This window comes from Sciurus carolinensis, chromosome 6 (assembly GCF_902686445.1).
Source record: "Sciurus carolinensis chromosome 6, mSciCar1.2, whole genome shotgun sequence".
NCBI lineage: Eukaryota > Metazoa > Chordata > Mammalia > Rodentia > Sciuridae > Sciurus > Sciurus carolinensis.
Window position 1 is genome coordinate 333,098 of NC_062218.1, and position 23,163 is coordinate 356,260.

General features: G+C 50.9%; 1 protein-coding gene and 1 long non-coding RNA gene across 6 annotated transcripts in view; one reads left to right on the forward strand and one right to left on the reverse strand.

Annotated features, from left to right (window-relative positions):
• LOC124986672 (uncharacterized) overlaps positions 1 to 9,908 on the reverse strand; it is a 12,784-nt gene extending 2,876 nt beyond the window's left edge. The window contains exons 1-2 of one of the 3 annotated variants that reach the window (XR_007109057.1): positions 7,269 to 9,908; positions 5,558 to 5,671 (exon numbers count right to left, since the gene is read on the reverse strand). This is a non-coding gene — a long non-coding RNA (uncharacterized LOC124986672). Of the gene's footprint in view, positions 1 to 5,557; positions 5,730 to 7,268 lie in introns of all 3 variants that reach the window. The other 2 variants (XR_007109056.1, XR_007109058.1) reach the window with 2 other exon arrangements.
• The window catches only part of Pdcd6 (programmed cell death 6), a 20,889-nt gene continuing 6,830 nt past the window's right edge, over positions 9,105 to 23,163 (forward strand). The window contains exons 1-5 of one of the 3 annotated variants that reach the window (XM_047555238.1): positions 9,109 to 9,913; positions 10,537 to 10,598; positions 13,819 to 13,863; positions 15,990 to 16,142; positions 20,600 to 20,709. In XM_047555238.1, the coding sequence (XP_047411194.1) occupies positions 9,813 to 9,913; positions 10,537 to 10,598; positions 13,819 to 13,863; positions 15,990 to 16,142; positions 20,600 to 20,709 (471 nt within the window). In that variant the 5' untranslated portion in view covers positions 9,109 to 9,812. Of the gene's footprint in view, positions 9,914 to 10,536; positions 10,599 to 13,818; positions 13,864 to 15,989; positions 16,149 to 20,599; positions 20,710 to 23,163 lie in introns of all 3 variants that reach the window. The other 2 variants (XM_047555237.1, XM_047555239.1) reach the window with 2 other exon arrangements.

Below are 23,163 nucleotides of genomic sequence, written 5' to 3' on the forward strand. Positions count from 1 at the left end.
GGTGCACAGAGTGGGTTCATCGGTGCAGCAGATGTCAAGTGTGAGAAAGAAGGGAGCCCTTGACGTGGTGCAGAGCAGTGTGTTCATAGTGTGCAGCAGGCGTCAACTGTGAGAAGGAAGGGAGACCTTGACATGGTACACAGAAGTGTGTTCATAGTGTGCAGCAGGCGTCAACTGTGAGAAGGAAAGGAGGCCTTGACGTGCTGCACAGCAGTGTGTTCGTAGTATGGAGCAGGGGTAAACTGTTGGAAGGAAGGGAGCCCTTGACATCATGCAGAGCAGTGAGTTCATAGTGTCCAACAGGTGTCAACTGTGAGAGGAAAAGCAGACTTTGACGTGTTGCACACAAGTATGTTCATAGTGTGCAGCAGGCGTCAACTGTGAGAAGGAAGGGGGCCCTTGACGTGGTGCACACAGTGTGTTCATAGTGCGCAGCAGGTGTCAACTTGAGAATAAGGGAGCCCTTGTCGTGGTGCACACAAGTGTGTTCATAGTGTGCAGCAGGTGTCACCTGTGAGAAGGAAGGAGCCCTTGTCGTGGTGCACACAAGTGTGTTCATAGTGTGCAGCAGGTGTCACCTGTGAGAAGGAAAGGAGGTCTTGATGTTGTGCACACAGTGTGTTCATAGTGTGCAGCAGGTGTCAACTTGAGAATAAGGGAGCCCTTGACGTGGTGCACAGCAGTGTGTTCATAGTGTGCACCAGGCGTCAACTGTGAGCAGGAAGGGAGCGCTTAACATGGTGCACAGCAGTGTGTTCATAGTGTCCAGCAAGTGTCAACTGTGAGAAGAAAAGGAGCCTTTGAAGTATTGCACACAAGTGTGTTCATAGTGTGCAGCAGGCGTCAATTGTGAGAAGTAAGGGAGCCCTTGAAGTGATGCACACCAATATGTTCATAGTGTGCAGCAGGCGTCAACTGTGGGAAGGAAGTGAGTCCTTGACGTGGTGCAGAGCTGTGTGTTCATAGTGTACAGCCGGTGTCAACTGTGAGAAGAAAGGGAGCCCTTGAGGTGGTGCAGAGCAGTGTGTTCATAGTGTGCAGCAGGCGTCAACTGTGGGAAGGAAGTGAGTCCTTGACGTGGTGCAGAGCAGTGTGTTCATAGTGTACAGCCGGTGTCACCTGTGAGAAGGAAGGTAACCCTTGATGTGGTGCCGAGCAGTATGTTCATAGTGTGCAGCAGGCGTCAACTGTGAGAAGGAAGGGAGCCTTGACGTGCTGCACACACTGTGTACATAGTGTGCAGCAGGTGTCAACAGTGAGGTTGAAGGGAGACTTTGACGTTTTGCACACAAGTGTGTTCATAGTGTGCAGCAGCCTTCAACTGTGAGAATGAAGGGAGCTCTAGACGTGGTGCACACAGTGTGTTCAAAGTGTGCAGCAGGCGTGACAGCTGAGAGAAAGAAGGGATCCCATGACCTGGTGCACATCAGTGTGTTCATAGTGTGCAGCAGGCATCAATTGTGAGAAGGAAGGGAGCCCTTCAAATTTTGAACACCAATATGTTCATAGTGTGCAGCATTCGTCAACTGTAAGAAGAAAGGGAGTCCTTGACGTGGTGCAGAGCACTGTGTTCATACTGTGCAGCAGGCGTCAACTGTGGGAAGGAAGTGAGGCCTTGACGTGGTGCACAGCAATGTATTCATAGGGTGCAGCAGGTGTAAACTGTTGGAAGAAAGGGATCCCTTGACGTCAGGCACAGCAGTGTGTTCATAGTGTGCAGCAGGTATCAACTGTGAGAAGGAAGGGAGCCCTTGACGTGGTGCAGAGCAGTGTGTTCATTGTGTTAGCAGTCATCAACAGTAAGAAGGAAGGGAGCCCTTGACGTGGTGCACACAATTGTGTTCATAGTGTGTAGCAGGCGTCAACTCTGAGAAGGAAGGGAGCCCTTGACGTCGTGTACAGCAGTGTGTTAATAGTGTGCAACAGGCGTCAACTGTGAGAAGGAAGGGAGCCCTTGAGGAGGTGCACAGCAGTGTGTTCATAGTGTGCAGCAGGCGTCACACGGGTGAGAAGTAAGGGAACCCAGAACGTGGAGCACAGCAGTGTGTTCATAGTGTGCAGAAAGCATCAACTGTGAGAAGGGAGCACGAGACGCGGTGCAGAGCAGTGTGTTCATAGTGTACAGCAGGTATCAACTGTGAGAAGGATGGGAGCTACTAACGTGGTGCACAGCAGTGTGTTAATAGTGTGCAGCAGGCATCACACACGTGAGAAGGAAGGGAACCCTTGACGTGGAGCACAGAAGTGTGTTCATAGTGTGCAGAAAGCATCAACTGTGAGAAGGGAGCACTTGACACGGTGCACAGCATTGAGTTCATAGTGTGCATAAGGTGGCAACTGTGAGAAGGTAGAGAGCCCTTGACGTGGTGCACAGCAGTGTGTTCGTAGTATGGAGCAGGCGTCAACTCTGAGAAGGAAGGGAGCCCTTGACGTGGTGCAGAGCAGTGTGTTCATTGTGTTAGCAGTCATCAACGGTAAGAAGGAAGGGAGCCCTTGACGTGGTGCACACAATTGTGTTCATAGTGTGTAGCAGGCGTCAACTCTGAGAAGGAAGGGAGCCCTTGACGTGGTGCAGAGGAGTGTGTTCATAGTGTGCAGCAGGCGTCAACTGTGAGAAGGAAAGGAGGCCTTGACGTGGTGCACAGCAGTGTGTTCATAGTGTGCAGCAGCCTTCAACTGTGAGAATGAAGGGAGCTCTAGACGTGGTGCACACAGTGTGTTCAAAGTGTGCAGCAGGCCTGACAGCTGAGAGAAAGAAGGGATCCCATGACCTGGTGCACATCAGTGTGTTCATAGTGTGCAGCAGGCGTCAAATGTGAGAAGGAGGGGAGCTCTAGACGTGGTGCACACAGTGTGTTCATAGTGTGCAGCAGGCGTGACAGCTGAGAGAAAGAAGGGATCCCATTACCTGGGGTGCACATCAGTGTGTTCATAGTGTGCAGCAGGCATCAATTGTGAGAAGGAAGGGAGCCCTTGATGTGGTGCACAGCAGTGTGTTCATGGTGTGGAGCAGGTGTCAACTGTGAGCAGCAAGGGACCTCTTGACGTGGGTGCACACAGTGGGTTCATAGTGTGGAGCAGGCGTCAAATGTGAGGAGGGAGGGAGCCCTTGACGTGGTGCACAGCAGTGTGTTCATAGTGTGCAGCAGGTGTCAACTATGAGAAGGAAGGGAGCCCTAGACTTGGTGCACAGCAGTGTGTTCATAGTGTGCAGCAGACGTCAACTGTGAGAAGGAAGGGAGCCCTAGACTTGGTGCACAGCAGTGTGTTCATAGTGTGCAGCAGGTGTCACAGTTGTGAGAAGGAAGGGAGCCCTTGATGTGGTGCACAGCAGTGTGTCCATAGCGTGTAGCAGACATCAACTGTGAGAAGGAAGGGAACCTTTGACTTGGTGCACAGCACTGTGTTCATGGTGTGCAGCAGGGCTCGACTGTGAGAAGGAAGGGATCCCTTGTTGTGGTGGACAGCCGTGTGTTTTCATAGTGTGCAGCAGGCATCAAGTGTGAGAAGGAAGGGAACCATTGACCTGGTGCACAGCAATGTGTTCATAGTGTGCAGCAGGTGTCACAGTTGTGGGAAGGAAGGGAACTCTTGACGTTGTACACAGCACTGTGTTCATAGTGTGCCGCAGGTGTCAACTGTGAGAAGGAAGGGAGCCCTTGACGTGGTGCACACCTGTGTGTTCATAGTGTGCAGCAGGTGTCAACTGTGAGAAGGGAGCTCTTGACGTGGTGCACAGCAGTGTGTTCATAGTGTGCAGTAGGTGTCAACTGTTAGAAGGGAGGGAGCCCTTGATGTGGTTCACAGCAGTGTGTTCATAGTGTGAAGTAGGTGTCACAGCTGTAAGAAGGGAGGGAGCGCTTGACATGGTGCACAGCAGCGTGTCCATAGTGTGCAGAATGTGTCAACAGTGAGAATGAAGGGAGCCCTTGTTGTGGGGCACAGCAGCGTGTTCATATTGTGCAGCAGGCGTCAACTGTGAGAATGAAGGGAGCCCTTGACGTGGTGCACAGCAATGTGTTCATAGTGTGCAGCAGGCGTCAACTGTGTGAAGGAAGGAAGCCTTTGATGTGGTGCACAGCAGTGTGTTCATAGTATGCAGCAGACGTCAACTTTGAGAAGAAAGGAGCCCTTGATGTGGTGCACAGCAGTGTGTTCATAGTGTGCAACAGATGTCAAGTGTGAGAAGAAGGGAGCCCTTGATGTGGTGCACAGCACTGTTTTCATGGTGTGCAGCAGGGCTCGATTGTGAGAAGGAAGGGATCCCTTGTTGTGGTACACAGCAGTGTGTTCATCGTATACACCAGGTGTCAACTGTGAGAAGGAATGGAGCCCTTGACGTGTTGCACAGCCGTGTGTTTTCATAGTGTGCAGCAGGCGTCCAGTGTGAAAAGGAAAGGAACCATTGACCTGGTGCACAGCAGTGTGTTCATAGTGTGCAGCAGCTGTCACAGCTGTGGGAAGGAAGGGAACTCTTGAGGTTGTGCACAGCACTGTGTTCATAGTGTGCAGCAGGTGTCAACTGTGAGAATGAAGGGGGCACTTGACATGGTGCAGAGTATTGTGTTCATAGTTTGCACCAGGCATCACAACTGTGAGAAGGAATGGAGCCCTTGACCTGGTGCACAGCAGTGTGTTCATAGTGTGCAGCAGGCGTCAACTGTGAGAAGGAAGGGAGCCCTTGATGTGGTGCACACCTGTGTGTTCAGAGTTTGCAGCAGGTGTCAACTGTGAGTAGGAAGGTAGTCCTTGATGTGGTGCACAGCAGTGTGTTTATGGAGTGCAGCAGGTGTCAACTGTGAGATGGAAGGGAGCCCTTGATGTGGTGCACAGCAGTGTGTTCATAGAGTGCAGCAGGCGTCAACTGTGAGAAGGAAGGGAGCCCTTGACGTGCTGCACCGGTGTATGTTTATGGAGTGCAGCAGGTGTCAACTGTGAGAAGGAAGGTAGCCCTTGACGTGCTGCACCGTGTATGTTTATGGAGTGCAGCAGGTGTCAACTGTGAGAAGGAAGGTAGCCCTTGACGTGGTGCAGAGCCGTGTGTTCATAGTGTGCAGCAGGGGTCAACTGTGAGAAGGAAGTGAACCCTTGAGGTGCTGCACAGGTGTGTGTTTATGGAGTGCAGCAGGTGTCAACTGTGAGAAGGAAGGTAGCCCTTGACGTGGTGCAGAGCCGTGTGTTCATAGTGTGCAGCAGGTGTCAACTGTGAGAAGGAAGGGAGCCTTTGACGTGGTGCACAGCAGTGCAGCAGGTGTCAACTGTGAGAAGGAAGGGAGCCCTTCCCCTGTGCACAGTAGTGTGTTCATAGAGTGCAGCAGGCGTCAACTGTGAGAAGGAAGGGATCCCTTGACGTGGTGCAGAGCAGTGTGTTCATAGTGTGCAGCAGGTGTCAACTGTGAGAAGGAAGGGAGCCCTTGACGTGGTGCACAGCAGTGTGTTCATAGTGTGCAGCAGGCGTTACAGGGGTGAGAAGTCATGGATCCCTTGATGTGGTGCATACCGTGTGTTCAATAGAAGCGTACAGATCTGCTTACTTTTGTTTTTTTGCTTCACATACCTTAAAGGTGAAGGGAGGAGTCGGTTGGGTCCATGCCAAGACCAGGCTAGAAGTGGTCCTGAATAATGTTTTGCATTGTTCCAGTCTCCTTGCCTTTGTAGACAATGGCTACGACTGAAAATTAGACTGAGATGTATGCTGTCTGTCTCCTTGAATTGGATTCACAGAAATCCTGCCAGGGACAAGCATTTGGAAGTGATGTTGAGTAGCCGTTGGGAAGTCGGAGGTATGGGGGATGGAGCACTGGTGTTGCCCAGCTGGTTCTCTCTGTGGGCACTGGTTTCAGGGGCCAGCCTGCACGCAGGCACTGCCGCTCCCGAGCCCTCCCTCAAGCAGCTGCAGCGCTGGGCCAGGAGGGCCTCCTGGCATCAGCCATGTGCCACCTGTGTGCTTCATGACCAGGGACTGCTAGGTTTTTGGGGGGTATGTCAACAATGTAAGAACATAGCATTTTGTACAGATCAGTGAACTACAGCACTGTAGTCTAAAGACAAGTAAAGCCACTATGTAATCCTAAATTTCATTCAGTAATCTTGTTACTAGTTTTATTGGTATTCATCCCTCAAAATTATGTGCAGTATAGTATAAAGCCAATAACTATCTTAATGTTAAAACTGAGTATTTTTTCCTGAGAAAAACACAATGAAATCCAAGAGTTAATTTAAAAACCTGTAATTCAAAGTATAGGAAATATAGGTATGAATCCATCCTTGTTCATTTAAAAAATCCACATTTCCTAGTTCTGCCCCAGGAGCAGTGGATATAGCAAGCACCTGGATTGTGGCCTCTAGTATCATTCACCACAGAAAGGAACCATGGCTAGTTCCTGAGTGAGGACTGTAAACGTGCCAGGTGAGCCCAGAACAGTTTTCTGAGACAGAGCAAGGAAGTGCATGGGAGCCTTTGTGGAACAGGTTAAGCATCCAAAGCTTAAGTAAAATAAAGTGCTAGGTTGTTCTCTTTCACACTGAATTCTGAAAAAATTAGCCATGGGAGAAACTGTCATCCTGAGAGAAGAAGGGGGTACTGGGCACATTCAGCTCCATCCCTAGAATCTACAGCCAGAAGCTGTAAGGAGAAAGTCACTGAAAAAGGATTGTCAGTGTGCTGGTCACAATCCAGCTGTTGGTGAGCCTGAGTAAGAAAATGAGCCAAGTGGCTTAGAGCCGCTGTTGTTAGATGTACACAAATGTGTGCACATGTGTCCTCATGTACAAGTATAAGGGCACAGAACTCCTTGGTCATCCACTCATTTGAGGGCCTGCTGTGTGCCAAAGCCAAGGTGAACAAACAGGTGCATTATGCAGAAAGACTGGGGAACCCAGAACCTTAAGGAAATAAGGCACATTCTAACGAGCCTATAAAAATTAGGTCTATCATTTCTGTGGAGACATACACCTATAATCGCAGTGCTTGGGGAGGCTGAGTCAGTACTAGAAGATTCAGCCAGGCTTGGCAACTTAGCATGACCATGTCTCAAAAAGGACTGGGGATGTGCCTCAGTGGCAAAGTACCCTTGGGTTCAGACTCTAGCACCAAAAAAAGAAAAATTAGGTCAAAGACCCCAAGTATCTGGGTACATGACATGATTATCACTAATGTAGGGAGGAGAGTGTTATCTCTCATTTAATTTCTTGACTTCTGGAAAGTTTAGACCAGACCTAGTTAGGAAAATTCAACCCCAGATAGGTGAGGAGATAGGTGTGCGCACCTGGTGAGGCGGCTGCCTTTTACGGCTGCAGAGGGCTTGGGCAGTGTCCACCACCATGGCAACAGCCACCTCCAAGTCACAGGGACTGTGGGGAGAACTTGTAAAAGGCAGCGGTGTCTTGGAGCAGCTCAGGTGGCTGACGTAGCACAGGTCCTTTGTGAATGTCAGGGCCCGTCCTCTGAGCTCGTCCACTTGTGCCTTCACATGTGAGCACCTCTTCAGACCTCCTTGGAGCAGCTCAGGTGGCTGACGTAGCACAGGTCCTTTGTGAATGCGTCAGGGTCCCTGTCGTCTGAGCTCATCCACTTGTGCCTTCACATGGGAGCACCTCTTCAGACCTCCTTGGAGCAGCTCAGGTGGCTGATGTAGCTCAGGTCCTTTGTGAATGCGTCAGGGCCCCTGTCCTCTGAGCTCGTCCACTTGTGCCTTCACATGGGAGCACCTCTTCAGACCTCCTTGGAGCAGCTCAGGTGGCTGACATAGCTCAGGTCCTTTGTGAATGTCAGGGCCCCTGTCCTCTGAGCTCGTCCACTTGTGCCTTCACATGGGAGCACCTCTTCAGACCTCCTTGGAGCAGCTCAGGTGGCTGACATAGCTCAGGTCCTTTGTGAATGCGTCAGGGCCCCTGTCGTCTGAGCTCGTCCACTTGTGCATTCACATGGGAGCACCTCTTCAGACCTCCTTGGAGCAGCTCAGGTGGCTGACATAGCTCAGGTCCTTTGTGAATGCGTCAGGGCCCCTGTCCTCTGAGCTCGTCCACTTGTGCCTTCACATGGGAGCACCTCTTCAGACCTCCTTGGAGCAGCTCAGGTGGCTGACATAGCTCAGGTCCTTTGTGAATGCGTCAGGGCCCCTGTCCTCTGAGCTCGTCCACTTGTGCCTTCACATGGGAGCACCTCTTCAGACCTCCTTGGAGCAGCTCAGGTGGCTGACGTAGCTCAGGTCCTTTGTGAATGCGTCAGGCCCCTGTCCTCTGAGCTCGTCCACTTGTGCCTTCACATGGGAGCACCTCTTCAGACCTCCTTGGAGCAGCTCAGGTGGCTGACGTAGCTCAGGTCCTTTGTGAATGCGTCAGGCCCCTGTCCTCTGAGCTCGTCCACTTGTGCCTTCACATGGGAGCACCTCTTCAGACCTCCTTGGAGCAGCTCAGGTGGCTGATGTAGCTCAGGTCCTTTGTGAATGTCAGGGCCCCTGTCCTCTGAGCTCGTCCACTTGTGCATTCACATGCGAGCACCTCTTCAGACCTCCGTCTCCTGGAGGCTGACGTCCCTTCTCAGTCAGCCTTGCCTTGCTGCTGCCGACAGATGCTGGGGAAGCAGAGAACCTGGCCTGGAACCTCCTCTTTTGCTTGTTTGACTGGGCAAGTCCGTAACTTCCCAGCTGTGGACTTCTGAGGGTCGGTGTGCGCTGGGTAACGTGCCTCGCCCCTCGTCAGCATCTGCTTTTCTCTCGATGAAGGAACTGCCCGGAATGAAGAACAGACTCCTCTGCGCCTGGGAGGACGGAGACTGGCTGTGCATCCAGGCTGGCGGAGCCAGGGACCCGCTGCAGGGCCAGAGGCTCTGCTGGAAAACAGACTCGGCGCAAGACCTCAGTCGTCCGTCTCTGCAGATCTAGAGATCAGAAATGGAGCCTGAGGATAAGGATCTCAGAAGCAATGAATCAAACAGCCGTGGAACATTCTGGAAAGCGTCGTTGGACACATGCGAATGCTTGGTGACCAGAACTCAGAACCGCCTGCACCCCTGAGCGACGCGAAGCCCGCACGGCCGCCCAGGTCGGGATCTGCGGCGAGAGCTGAGGCGCAGGTGGGCTGACCGAAGCCCCGACGAAGCGTCCCGACGGCCGCCCGGACGAGCGACAGGCCAAAGCGGAGCGGCGAGCGCGCCGGCAGCCGCTGCCACCCTCCCGGGCGCCGGCCGGCGCGGAGCAGGGTCGGCAGCGGAGTCCGGGACGACGAGGCCGTCCCGCAGGGGAGGCGGGCCGGCGCCGCGTCAGGACGGAGCCCAGGCAGGCCGGGGTCTCGCTCTGGACGCGAGGCTCGCTCCGCCGCGTCCCAGCTACCTGCCGTCGCCAGTCCAGCGCGGCGGCGCCGCCTTCGCCAAGGGCGGCGGGGGCGGGCGTGTGGAACGGGGCGTCCTCCGGGTTCGCGTCCACACTTTTCCTCCCACACAACGTGGCGTCATCCACCCACTGAGGCCTTCCGGCATCGCTTCCCACCCCGGTCCGGGCGCACTCTGGAAGCCGGTCCGCCCGGAACCGGCCTTCCGTTCCCCGCGGCTTCGCGGCGCTGCGCGAGGGCAAAGGCGGGCTGGGCGCGGTGGCCCCGCAGGAGGCACGGCCCCAGCCGGCGGGGCGGACGCCCGGCGTTGCCTGGCAACCGGGTCGCGAGTTATTGGCCGCGCCGGGCCCCGTGACCCGAGGACTCGCACTTCCGGCGCTCCCGGAAGTGTCGTGCGCGGCGTGGGCGCCAGGCCCCGCCCCCGGCTGAGGCGGAAGCGGAGCCGCCCGGGTCGAGCCGCCCTGCCACCGGCGCCTGGGTCCATGGCCGCCTACTCCTATCGCCCCGGCCCGGGCTCCGGCCCGGGGCCAGCTGCGGGCGCGGCGCTGCCGGACCAGAGCTTCCTGTGGAATGTCTTCCAGCGGTGAGGCGGGGCCCCCGGGCCTCCTCCCTCGACCTGCTGGCCTCCTCCCCCGGCACCCCGCCGCCTCCCCAGTCCTGCCCAGGCCTCTCCCCACCCTCGCCTGTCCCGAGGTGCAGAGCAGAGGGCCCAGGGTGGCGCCCGCTCGGTTCGAGGGCGGGTCCCAGCCACCCGGGTGCTCGTCTTAGGAAAGCAGGAGAGGCCAGACCCGTGCTGCGGAGGAGGGTAGCGGCCCAAAAAGGGCAGGTAGACCTGCGTCCCCGGGGCTGGTGACGGTTCGCAGCCTCTTAGTCCCATGGCCCTTTGAACCGATGACCGTAGCTCGAGTGACTCATAGCCCGGGAAGGACTTAACTGCCCCCGGAGAACCTTGTACGTTTGCGAAAAGCAGATTGGTTCAGGTGTGAAGTCAGACAGGTAAGACAGGTCTGGCCCGTAGGGTCTTGGGGAAGTCTTTTAACGCCCGCCGGCACGGGGCATGTGACATTCTGACAGAGCCAAGTGACAGAGCCAAGGAACGTTCAAGAAGGAGCGTAAGGTTATGGGACAGACGGAGTTCGTTATTGCTGTATTTTGCTTTTCCTGCACATTTCATCACCAGCTTTCCTGGTCGTCTTGATTTTGCAGAGTTGATAAGGACAAGAGTGGGGTGATATCAGACAATGAACTTCAGCAAGCGCTGTCCAATGGTGAGTTGGAGCCTGATCTAAGCAATTTCCCTTCTGGAATGTATTCCCAGTATATAGGAGTCATTAAGGCTGAGTTATGATGGCCCATACGTGAAGGGGTGTTTCCATCTGCCGTGTGAGTGGCTTCCTGGTTGTCACCACCAGTGCTGCCCGCAGCCCACGAGCTGGTGCGTGGGAAACAGGAGCCGGGGTGCTGCTTCCGGGTGAGGGGCGGGAAGTGCAGCTTTGTGCCACAGAAATTCGTCCGGTGTCTTGAAAGTCCTTGAATGTCTTCAGAAGCTTAGTGACTCCTCTGGAAAGGATCATCAAGAGCACCAGGTAATTACTGAAGGAATTTGGAGATGGGCCACACAGCACTTTTGCTATACTGCTGAAACCCTAGGCCAAATTGGAAAGTGAGGATATTGGAGGCACTTGCAGCAGAATCATGAGAGGTGTTCTCAACTGGGCATTCAGGAGCTAGGAGGATGGTGGCCCTTGTGTAGGGGTGTGTTGGGGGCTCTCAGGAGTCATGCTTGATGGTTGCAGCGAGGTAGCATTGGAGACATTTTTCTTTATTAAATGCCTTTTGTATTTCCTCAAATTATTGTAGTTACAGCTTGCTCTTATGGTTTGGATATAGAATGTCCCCCAAAAAACTCGTGTGTTAGTCAATGCAGCAAATTTCAGAGGTGAAATGGTTGACTGATTAGGGCTCTGACCTCATCAGTGCATTAATCCACTTGATTTATTAATAGTTGGAATGGATTTCTGGGTGGTGGTGAAAACTCTAGGCAGGTGAGGTGTACCTGAAGGAGTAGGGTGCCGGGGTACGCCTTCCCCATGTCTGGCCCTGGCCCGGCCCCTTCCTTTCTCACTTTACTTCCCTTCTGCTATGAGCTGGGCAGCTTTCCTCCACCTCCCACTTCCACCATGATGCTCTATCTCACCTCAGGCTCATAGCAATGGAGTCAGCCAACTATGGACTAAACCTCTGAAACTTTGGGCCAAAATAAACCTTTCCTCCTCTAAGTTGTTCTTGCTGGTAGGTGTTTTGGTCACAGGGATGCAAAGCTGACTAACTTGCCTTTCCAGAGGTGTGCCATTTAACCTGGGTAAAGGGACAGTTTTAAGATGTGACAAAATGTCAAAAGGTCTGTCTTTGTTAGTGGGAAGCACTTGGATGTTGTATTTGACTGGACAAGGGAGTGGGCAACACTAGACTCCTGGATACGCCTGGCAGCGTTGAGGAGAAGCCCTCGCCATTGGCGTATACCCAGCATTTAGTGTTCATTTCTGAGGATGTGGGTTTTCAGCATGACCCACTTGCCTCAGAATGGCAGGTGCCACGGACACCATTCCCCAGCATCCAGGCGGTGTGGGTCTCAGATGCTAGGTTATCACTCACACACAGTTTATTTAGATTGTGTTTGACAGTTGAGATTGCATTATCTCTGCCCTGACTATTGTGCCTTCCTGATTTTTCTCTTCTCTGTTCATCATTAACTCCTTTCAACTGTGATTGGTGCCCCTCCTGCTCTGCAGAGGAGCAAGGCACGGTTCCTAGAAAGGCCTTAAGAACATTGCCATCCAGCAAACCACACTTTGGCAAATCCTGGCCTCAGACTTTCCAAGCCAGGAGTGGATGGTTGTCTTCACATCGTGCTTTGCATGTGTGGTGAGAGGGCCACAGAGGCCTGCGGAGGCCTGCTTCAGAGATGGCGCTTCCTGTGGCCTCTGTGCCAGGACTGGTAAAGGCTCCCCTTCTTCTTTGTGTCCCTTTGCTTGGATGTGTGAGAGTACTGACCAAGGTTAGGTCTTATGTGAACCTTTCACAGCTGTTGTTGGTTGTCGGATGTTCACTCTCACTAGCAGGACCACCTGTCCACCCTGGAGGCTCAGTTGGGCCCTGGTGCTGCCTGGATCCACATCCTGTTCTCCCTGTTTCAGTAGTGTGAACTTGAGCAAGCGCTTGACCTGCCGTGTCAGTGTCCTCACAGCCTCTGGGAGTGCAGATGGAGGAAGTACAGGCGGAGTGCCTCCCGTGCGCTTGGAGGCCCAGCCAGCTGGAGCGTGGTGGGTGCCCTCACAGGACAGTGACTGTGTCTCTGCTGCAGGGAGGGCTGTGGCTCTCGGGCGTGCGGCAGCACAGAGCAGGTGTTCTCTGGCATGTGAAACTTGCCAGACTCTCCTGAGTGTAGTACACGCTTTTTATTTTTTGATTTCCACATTATATTTTGGGATAATGAGAAATGAATTTTTCTCAAGCCTGTTTCTTGTGCTTTTGAAGTAGATTTGTCGTAGTGTAACATATTGATGTAATTTGAAAGGGCACTTTTTAACTGTACTTAAAGAAACAAAAACTTACTTTCTTTTGAGGACATTTTACCAAATAGAGTTCTAGTTTATCCTAAAAGAATTGAGATAATTTAGACCATACAAGCAGCACAATTTCCTACAGAATAATTATCTATTCACATCACCATTCTTCCCCAACCCAGGTCCCCTTGCATGGGTGATGGAGCAGAGGTGTATACTTACGCTTTGATCCCTGGGTGGGTAAGGTCAGCTCAGTAGGACGGGCTGCCCAGGTCCTTAGGTTCCTGAGAAGAGCCTGTTAGGTGACTGGCCCTCATCTGTCTCCTGAGAACTGAGCTCCTAGAATGTTTGACTGGGAAGAGTGCTTTGTCTTCCTCAAGGGCCATGAGCTGAGCTGTGCCTCTTGGCCTGGGTGGTTTTACCAGGATGTGATTTGTGGCAAATGCTTGTCTCTGGGTAAATGGAGCTCAGTGACTGACCCCAGGTAAGCCCTGGAACCCCCACAACCCTGCTACCCCTGTGCTCTGGACAGCAGCCCTGTGGCAGCTCGCACAGCTGAGCAGGCCCTGGCCACACTCTGGAGGCTCACACCTGGTTCCCCACCCACTTTTCCCTTGCTGCTTTTCCTGTCTCCTCTGTGTAAGAAGCTGTGACCCTGTGTCTTGTCCTAGAAAGTTGGCCAGCCATGCCTGTTATCCCCAGAAACTCGCCTAGCCAGAGCCCCAGAGAGAGAGTTAGCACCAGCTCTGGTCATAAACAGCTTTGCATATCTGGCAGATCACGGGATGCTGCCCACTCAGTGCTTAGGCTCCTCCTTGGTCATGGCAACCAGGTGTCCTGGTGCTCCTGGGGCTAGGCCCCTGCTGAGAACCTCTGCTCTGGGGCAAGCCACTGGTTTAATCGTTGCTGTGTTTGTTTGCAGGCACGTGGACCCCGTTTAACCCAGTGACTGTCAGGTCAATCATTTGTAAGTATTGCAGACAAGTGAGGCAGCTACTCTGGGAGCTGCTGGACAAGCTTGTGCCTTCTGGAGCCCATTCAGGAGGTGCTGGCCCTTGCACGCCCTCCTGCCTCTGGTTTTCTCACCTCTGTCTATACAGCTTTCACAGGTTCTTTAGTTTTAATTTACAATTTAACTGGTACTTTGAGTTTTTAAATTCTAAAGGTAAAATATGTATAAAATTTCTAAGTTATTATTTAATTTCAAGCTTTATTTTTCATAGTCTCGTTACTTGTTCGTTTTTGTGATTTTGTCTTTTATTTCTTTGAATATCATATATGATGGTCTCTTAAATTTTAAGTAAATGTTTTTATTGAAGAATTAAGTATTTGCCAGGCATGGTGGTGCACATCTATAATTCTAGCTGCTCAGGAGGCTGAGGCAAGAGGATTGCAAGTTGAGGCCAGCCTGGACAAGTTAGCAAGATCTTGGCTTAACAATTAAAAGGGTTGGGGTGAAACTCAGTGTAGAGGGCTTCCTTGGTATGCTCTCAGCCCTGGGTTCAGTCCCCAGTGCTGAGGGAGGGGGTTAAATGTTAAACTTCTGTCTACTTCACCATGTGTTCCTGACCCCATTGAGTCCTTGAGAGGGTGATTGGTGCCTGAGTTGTTCCTGTTGAACCTCACACATGACTAATTTCCTTGGTATTTTAGTAATTTCTCTTTGCTTTGTGTGTTCATGTGTGGTTGAACTTAATGTGTGCAAACCAGGCCCAAGCTGGGAATACTTCCTCCAGAAATATCCATCTTATTTCTACAGCCAGGATTTGGGTTTCTCAGTTTGAGTCTCCCTGGTTATAGGAGCAGCAGGCACTTGAGCTCCAGATCAAAGAGGAAGGGTCACTCATATAATCTCAGGAAAAGTTAACTGTTCTTCCAGTTTCTGAAAATATTCATTCTGAGAGATGATTTTTTTCTCTCTCCTACTCTTCCAAAGATGTAGTTCCCTTCCTGGTTGCCTTTGACTTGGAATCTTGGGTTCAGATTGTTTTCCACCGTGCTTCTGCTACTCTCGAGCTTAGTGCTGAATTGCAGGGTGCGTGGTGTAAGCCACAGACACTGCATCTTGCTGTGGGTGAAGATACCCAGGTAGCTCATGGGTGTGCTAGCAAGGATGTGGCATCTGCACTAGGAAAGATGGCCACGGAGCAGGGGGTGGGGTGTGTGCACTTCCCTGCCAGAGGCTGACCTGGAAGCTGCTGCTCTGTGCAGCCTCAGCTGGGTGTCCTCGTTGGCATTGCCCAGATGCAGAGGGAGGCTGGAATGGCCACACCTTCTGTACAGTCCATGCTTGGGGCAGTGATGTTAAAAACAGCTCATGGTTGCAGATATGCTTCTGCACTGTGTGGAGGAGTGTGGATGCTCAGTCTTCACGTGTTCTTTGATGATGTGAAGTGCTGCTGAACTGTGTGGACTTCTGACTGATGCAGGGGCATTCTCCCTGCGGTCTGGCCTAGTCTCCTAAGACAACAGGCAGTTCATCATTTTCTCTACAATAGCAATTCAGACCAAGTTGTTATATTTGTTAGCCATTTTGCAGTTACAGTTAATGCAGTCGTTGATTCTTATTAGTTGGACCTGGGATTATACTAATATTTTTGAAAAATGAAAAATGAGATCTTATTTAAAAAAAAAATTAGACCCTAATAAGACAGTAGGCTTGGTCTTTTTCTAACGAGAACAGACTGCCCTTGCACTGGGAGCTCTGTTCCTACTCCTGGGGGTGGCAGGTTCTCCTGGGACTTGGATCAGGAGAGTGGGGGCTGCTGGACTCCTGTTGGTGACCTCAACCTTGGTGACCTCAGGTGAGGCGGACACCAACAGAGGGCCTGCTTTCCAAAGCCTCCCTTGGTGTGAAGCATTGTTCTGACTTTCACTGCAGTTCCACCAATAGTCTGCCACACAGCTGTGTCTGCATTTTGTTATTTAGGGGCCAGAGCTGGGTGACTGTCCCCCAGGCCCCTGCCAGGCAGGATCCCATTCAGCTAAGAAGTGTTTATGAGCTGGCATGTGGTAAGCAGCAGGCTGGTCCCACGCTGGCGTCCTGAAGGTCAGCTCAGAGACCTGACTGATACTTGTGTTCCTCTGTCTCAGCTATGTTTGACCGGGAGAACAAGGCTGGTGTGAACTTCAGTGAGTTCACAGGCGTGTGGAAGTACATCACAGACTGGCAGAACGTCTTCCGCACCTACGACAGGGACAACTCCGGGATGATCGACAAGAATGAGCTCAAGCAGGCACTCTCAGGTTTTGGTAATTCTCTTATTTTGATTGTGTAGCATATTTCATTTTGGAACCTAGGAGCCCCGGAGTTTTGTTTTACCTTTTTCAGTTTACTGATTTTTAACCTAATCCATGTGAAATTTCTGTTCGCATTATATTGTACAGGGTCATATTTTGATAGTATTTATGGCATGAAAGCTTATATTTGACATGTAGTCTTTTGTGCAGTTTCCATCCAAAATGAGATAAGGGCTATGCAAACCTTCAGTTTTTGTGCTGTGGGGTGATTTGATGAACAAAATTGAGAATGAGGCTTTTGAAAATTTCAAATGGGTATGATAAAACGGTGTGGGGCAGTTTATGTTTCCTGATGCATCAAAACACACAGTGATAAAGTGACCCTAAGAGGCAGTTCTGTAAGTTATCAGATCTAACTCTCAGTCCTTCCAAATTGTGTGGAGAGTTAGAGAAGAAGAGCAGCTGCCCATTCTCAAGTGCACTTAGTGTGTGTCTGTGTGGCATGTGGACACACGTGGACACACCTGTTGTATGTAGTTGTGTGACAGCATGCCGTGCCTCTTGCTAGTGTTCAGAGTACCTGTCCAGAGCTCACCAAAGGCTTTCCAGAACTTGTCCTAAGCCTGAAAGGATGCTGGGGTTCTACAAAGGAAACACCACGCTGTTTGGGACCAGCCCAGGGCCGGTCATGATTCCACCTAGACTCGTCTCAGGCAGTTTTGCTCAGTGCCATCTGGCCTGTGTTACCAGACCCTCCTGTGCTTACTGAAAAGTATGCTTACAAGTGCTTTCTAAGAAGAGTAATACAAGTTAGATCACTGTCCAGAGTACTGTGGTTGTTGGAGTCCTGTTACACTCAAGTGTAGTATTAGCTGTGGTTGCTGATGTGGCTCTTACACTTCTCCCCACTTCTCCTTCCAACCTGTGGCTCATGGCCATCTCCTCCTCCTCTTCATTCTTGCGCCATGAACTTGTCCATAGGGCTGGTTTTAGGAAAGGTGTTGGGAACTCACCAGTTGTGAGCCAGGATTTGGGCAGTACAACTCTAAATTAGAATTTTGAATACACATAACCTTGCTGTGTCTTCACCAGGAGCTGGTGAGGTCCTGGCTGGCCTGTCTCCTGGTGCAGGTGCACAAAGGACCTCCAGGCAGAGTAGCCCCACGTCTAAGGGAGGGCCAGTGAAGGCACAGGAGGCCCAGTGCAGTCCAGCAGGGCAAGTGCCACATGGGCCTGGGGATAGAGCTGGGCCTGTGTGCAGTCTCAGCGCCACAGAATATCACCCTGCCCCACATTTAAAGGCCTTGGATCTTGTGCTTAGCACAGTGACTATTGGGTCATTGGAACTCACAGTGGAAACATTGATACTCCTCAGTCTCTCGGGCTCTCTGTGACCTGGTCAAACCAGGGACACCTCAGAACCTCTGTGTCTGTAGCTATGGTGAGGTTGTGACTGGTCAGGAGCACAGGCTGCCTCACAGGCAGAGCCAGAGTCCTCTGGCCTCCCAAGTGTTTTCTGGAGAAGCGGTGTCCTGTGTAGTACCTCCTGCCAAATTTCTTGAGTTTGGTTCCTGATTTTCTAGGGCTGTTTGCCCTTGTCTTCCATGAAAAGGAACGTGTCATCCTGTTTGCACATTCGTTCTTTGGAAGATTTTCCATTGTACCTGTTAAGAAGTTGACCTTAGAAGAAAAAATTCCTGTTCTGTTTTAACTTCTGAGAACAGGTGTTGCTCTCAGGTAATGGGGTAGCTCAATAGTGGGCATCTCAGGCCAGCCCGGGTGGCATTGTGTGGCTCTGGTAGGGCCACTTGGTGGGTCCAATGACTCTTCCACCATGTAAACTGTCATTATTAACACAGCCAGGTGTGGAGACCTGAGTGGGCATGACTCCTTTTCCAGCGTGGCCCCTGGCAGGCTCTGCAAGTGTAGCGTGGGTTGTTTGTTGACTTGAAGTTTGGTTCACCTACATTAAGCTGCCCCTTCTGGTGGGCAGTGTGTTCAGAACCCAGTCTCTCCTGCCCCGCACCCTACCTCTGGCAACTTCTGTGGTTTAGTTTTTTATAATGAAAACTCTATGGAAGTATAACAAACATCCACTTGTCCATTGCTCATTTTTAGCCATTCCATCTTTTCACTCTGTTTGCTTCTCCCCTTTGTGGCTGAAGTTTTCTGAGCAAGTTTGAGGCCCATGTCCCCTGCATCCCTCATTCTGCAGCTGGAGCATGTGGATACCTGCTTAGGAGGTCAGTGCCAGCAACTCCCAAGGTTAACAGTGTTTTTACGATCGTGCCTGACAAGCAGCCCCATCTCCTTTCGACTGGCTGGGAACACAGGTCAGTGCTACACAGGCCACGGACCGTTTAACTTTCCTCCTGTTTCTTTGTCCACTGGTGGTCACTGATGTCTGTCCAGCCCCTCCCAGGTCGGGTTCTGACTGCAGTGGTGTCTCTCAGACCATGCTACTCCTGGTGGTGGGGCTGCTGGTGGGCAGAGGGCTCTGGACTGGTGCTGACCATCTGGCCCACAGGTTGCGTGGCCTGTACCACAGGTGTCCACCGGGCAGTTTCTGGTGGCATCTTCCTCCTGTTAGTTCCTAGGTAGGGAAGAGCTTTGCTCCATCACCACAGGCTATTTGGGGTTTGGAAGCAGACTCGGGATGGAGTACTCCCATCCCCTTTCCAGGAAGCCACCGTTGCCTCTGGGGGCTCCAGGAGAGTGGCCTTGGCAGAGGTGAGGACTGGAGGGCAGAAAGTGCCTGCACACTGCCTCATTCCAGCCCTGCAGACCTGCTGGGATGGGAGGCAGTGCCACCTGACCTTCCGGAAGAGGAGAACAGGCCTGAAGGGCCAGACTTCCCAGCAGTGCCCTTTGGTGAGGCCTTGTTCCGCTGCTGTCCATGGGCTGCGAGACCTCAGGTGGCCTTGCCCTTTTGGGTGGGACTGGAACAGATGGTGTATGTGGTGGTCAGAGCTGCTGGCTCAAGAGCTGTATTTCAGAAGTCAGCCTTTGTCCAGTGGGGAGAAGCACGGGCAGCACACTGGTCTGCCAGGTGGCCTCTGCCTGACTGGGTTGTGGCTGTGGGCAGAGTGCCTCCTGTCTCCCACATAGCCGGATTTGGCCTCCTGGATGAGCCTTCTTTCCTGGTCTTCCTGTTCATTGCTCGCTTTGCCCGACTTGTGTTCTTGCTCTTCCTGCAACAGTGCCAGTAACCAGAGAAACGAGTTGATCCCAGGATCAGTGGAGTTGTTTCTGCCATGTGTTCAGACTGGAAACTCTCTATCTTTGTTCTCATCTCCTTGGCTTCTCAGTGCTGCAGGAGACAGCAGTGCTGTTGTCACTCCATCACACCCTGTGGCCCTGCAGGCCTGTCCTCCGCAGGTCAGGGCTCAGCCAGGGCTGCTGCCTCACTGCCAGGCACTGGCTGGGTGTGAGGAGACGAGTGGCGTCTCTTCCCCACGTGCTCGCTCTCATCTCAGTTGGGGATCCCGAGGTGATGCTGCCACTGCTCATTCAGTAGCCCCATACTTAAGTCCCAGCCCACCCTCAGTGCTCTGGAAGGTACTATGAACATGTTTGTGTGTTTCGAGTCTTTATAGTGAAATGATTAAATGTTTATACGGGTAATTAACTATGAGGTTCAATCAGACAATAGGTGTGCATATCCTTGCAAAGACCCCAACAAGACTGAAAACCAGTAAAACTATATTGGCACCTGGATCTTGTCTCCTGAATCAGTAAGGACACCACGGTCACACAGGTAGTGGGGGGTGAGGGAAGGAAGCAGGTGAACTGCATCCTCCTGTTGCCTCCAGGGGTATCCACCTGCATCTGGTTCCTCCGCTTTCCTTCAGAGCCCTATCCCCACTGGAGATATTCTCCAGATCTACCCAGTAAATTGCAGAGGACTCAGTCAATGCTCAATAACCCTGGGTGATTTTTAACTTGGTGAGGCCGACTCTCCTGGTGTCCTCAGTTCCCTGATGTCATGAATCCTGACCTGCCAGGGGTCCTCATCGATCCCCTGTCCTCACATCTCCATTTGTTTCACTGGAACCTTCTGTGATCCTTAGCTCTCAGAGCACTCTCTGGTATCGAGCAGCCAGGGCAGCGAGTCCTTCAGGGCTTCGCTTATTTAGCAGATGGGCGAGGTGCTCCGGGACTTGGGTTGCCATGCCTGACTGCCCTGTATGTGGGTTCAGTCAGCCAACAGATGCTTGTACTCAAGAGATGACAGCTCGTCCTCCAGGGAGATGGTACTGACCTCTAGGTAGGTCACATCACAGTCCTGGAAACGAACACGTGATTTGGAATGATTGGTCAGGCAGTGTCTCAGCTCTCAGAGTACGGTGAACAGAGTGGCAGTTTGTGCTGTGGGGAGGCTGGGGGGTCTTGGGGAGAGAGCATGAGCTGTGGTTCACTCCTGCCTCGCCTACCTTTCTTGACTCTGACCTTTCCTCTCCCAGGCTACCGGCTCTCTGACCAGTTCCATGACATCCTAATTCGGAAGTTTGACAGACAAGGACGAGGGCAGATCGCCTTTGATGACTTCATCCAGGGCTGCATTGTCTTGCAGGTGAGGGAGCTGCTCTGTAGGGGCTGGGCTGGGGGCAGAAAGGGTTCACACCAGAGCAGGGCACCTTTCCATCCATTAAATAAATAAAGCCTGTTGTATAAGTTTTTTTTTTTTTTTTTTTTTTTTGGGAGGGCGGAGTGTTGGTTTTGGTTTTTTGGTTTTTGTTTTTTTTTTTTTTTTAAAGCATCATTTATTCATGGTAGTTGGAGTCATTTTGACAAAATCACACATGCATGGAATTTGGTAAACTCCGTTTTGATCTCATTCCCCATCCTTTACCTCCCCTCTCCCTTTCCTAGTCTTCTTCCTCTTCTCTACTGGTGTTCCCTTCATTCATTTATTTGTTTGTTTTGATTGGTACTTTCTACACACACATGAAGGTGGAGTTCGCTGAGTACAGTCATAGGTGTGCATAGCGTGTTGTGAGACTCAGTCTGCGTTCCTCCCCTCTGCCATCTTCCCTCTCCTCCTCCTCCTATTCCATTCATTTCTCTCTCTTTAGATATACAGGTCGGTCCCCCCCATTTTTTTTTCTTCTTTTGCTCTAGCTTCTGCATATGAAGAAAACATTAGCCCCTTGACTTTCTGAGTCTGGCTTGTTGGACTTAATATGATGTTCTTCAGTTCTGCCCGTTGACTGGCAGATGCCCTTATTCCTTATGGCTAAGTAAAGCTCCACTGTGTCTGTATGTCACATTTCCTTTATCCATTCATGTGTTGATGGGCACCTGGGCTGGTTCCATATCTTAACTATTGTGAGTTGTGCTGCTATAAACACTGAAGTGGCTGTATCACTGTAGTATGCTGATTTAGTTCTTTGGGATAAATACCAAGGAGTGGGATAAGTGGATCTTATGGTGGTTCCATTCCTAGTTTTTTGAGGAGTCTCCACACTGATTTCTAGAGCCATTGTACTAATTTGCAGTCCCACTAACAGTGTATGTGTGTACCTTTTTTCGCACATCTTCACCAGTATTTGTTATTGTTTGTATTCTTGATAATTGCCATTCTTACTGGAGTGAGATGATATTTTAGTGTAGTTTTTGATTTGTATTTTGCTAGAAATGTTTAACATTTTTTTAAGTGTTTCTTAGCCACTTGTGTTTCTTCTTTTGAGAAAAGTCTGTTTATTTCTTTTGCCTATTTATTGATTGAGTTATTTGTGGGTTTTTTTTTGTTATTGTTGTTTTACATTAGTTATACATGACAATAGAATGCACTTTGATATATATAATGGAGTATAACTTCTCATTCTTCTTGTTGATGTAGAATCCCACCAGTCACACAGTCATACATGTACCATGGGGTAACAATGTCTGTTTCACTCTACTATCCTTCCTTCCCCCTTACCCTCTTCCCTCCCGTCACTCCCCTCTGCCTAATCTAATTATTCTTCCCTAGTGCCAGCCCCCCATTATGAATTAGCATCTGCATATCAGAGAAAACATTTGGCCTTTGGTTTTGGGAGATTGGCTTATTTCCTTTAGCATGATATTCTCCAGCTCCATCCTATTAAGCTTTTATATGCCCTGTCAGAAGAGTAGCTGGCAAAGATCTCCCATTCTGTTGGCTCTGTCTCCACACTCTTGTTTCCTTTGCTATGCAAAACCTTTTTAATTTGATGCCATTCCATTCATTAATTCTTGGTTTTATTTCTTGGGCTTTAGGAGTCTTGTTAAAGAAGTTGGTACCAGCACCTATATGATGAAGTGTTGACCCTGTATTTTCTTCAGAGTTTTGTTCTAATTCCTAAGTCTTTGTTCCACTTTGATTAGACTTGTGCAGGGTGAGAGATAGGGACCTAGTTTCAGTCTTCCGCATATGCATACCCCATATTCCTAGTACCATCTGTTGAAAAAGGCTGTCTTTTCTCCAACATATATTTTTGGCACTTTGTCAAGTATCAGATGTCTGAGTATGTGGGTTTATCTCTGCATCTTCTATTCTGTTCCATTGGTCTCCATGACTATTCTGATGCCATTACCACGCTGGTTTTGTCACTGTAGCTCTGTAGTATATTTTGAGTTATTGTGCTGGCTGGTTTTGTTACTGTAGCTCCATAGTATATTTGTGCTGGCTGGTTTTGTTACTGTAGCTCCGGTAGTGTATTTTGAGTTATTGTGCTGGCTGGTTTTGTTACTGTAGCTCCGTAGTATATTTTGAGTTATTGTGCTGGCTGGTTTTGTTACGGTAGCTCTGTAGTGTATTTTGAGTGATTGTGCTGGCTGGTTTTGTTACGGTAGCTCTGTAGTGCATTTTGAGTGATTGTGCTGCCTCCTGTGTTGCTCTTCTTGCTCAGTATTACTTTGGCTATTCTGGTTCTCTTGGTTTTTTGTTGTTGTTGTTGTTGTTGTTGTTGTTGTTTTTTTGCAGTGCTGGGGATCAAACCCAGGGCCTTATGCTTGCAAGGCAAGCACTCTACCGACTGAGCTATCTCCCCAACCCTCTTTTATT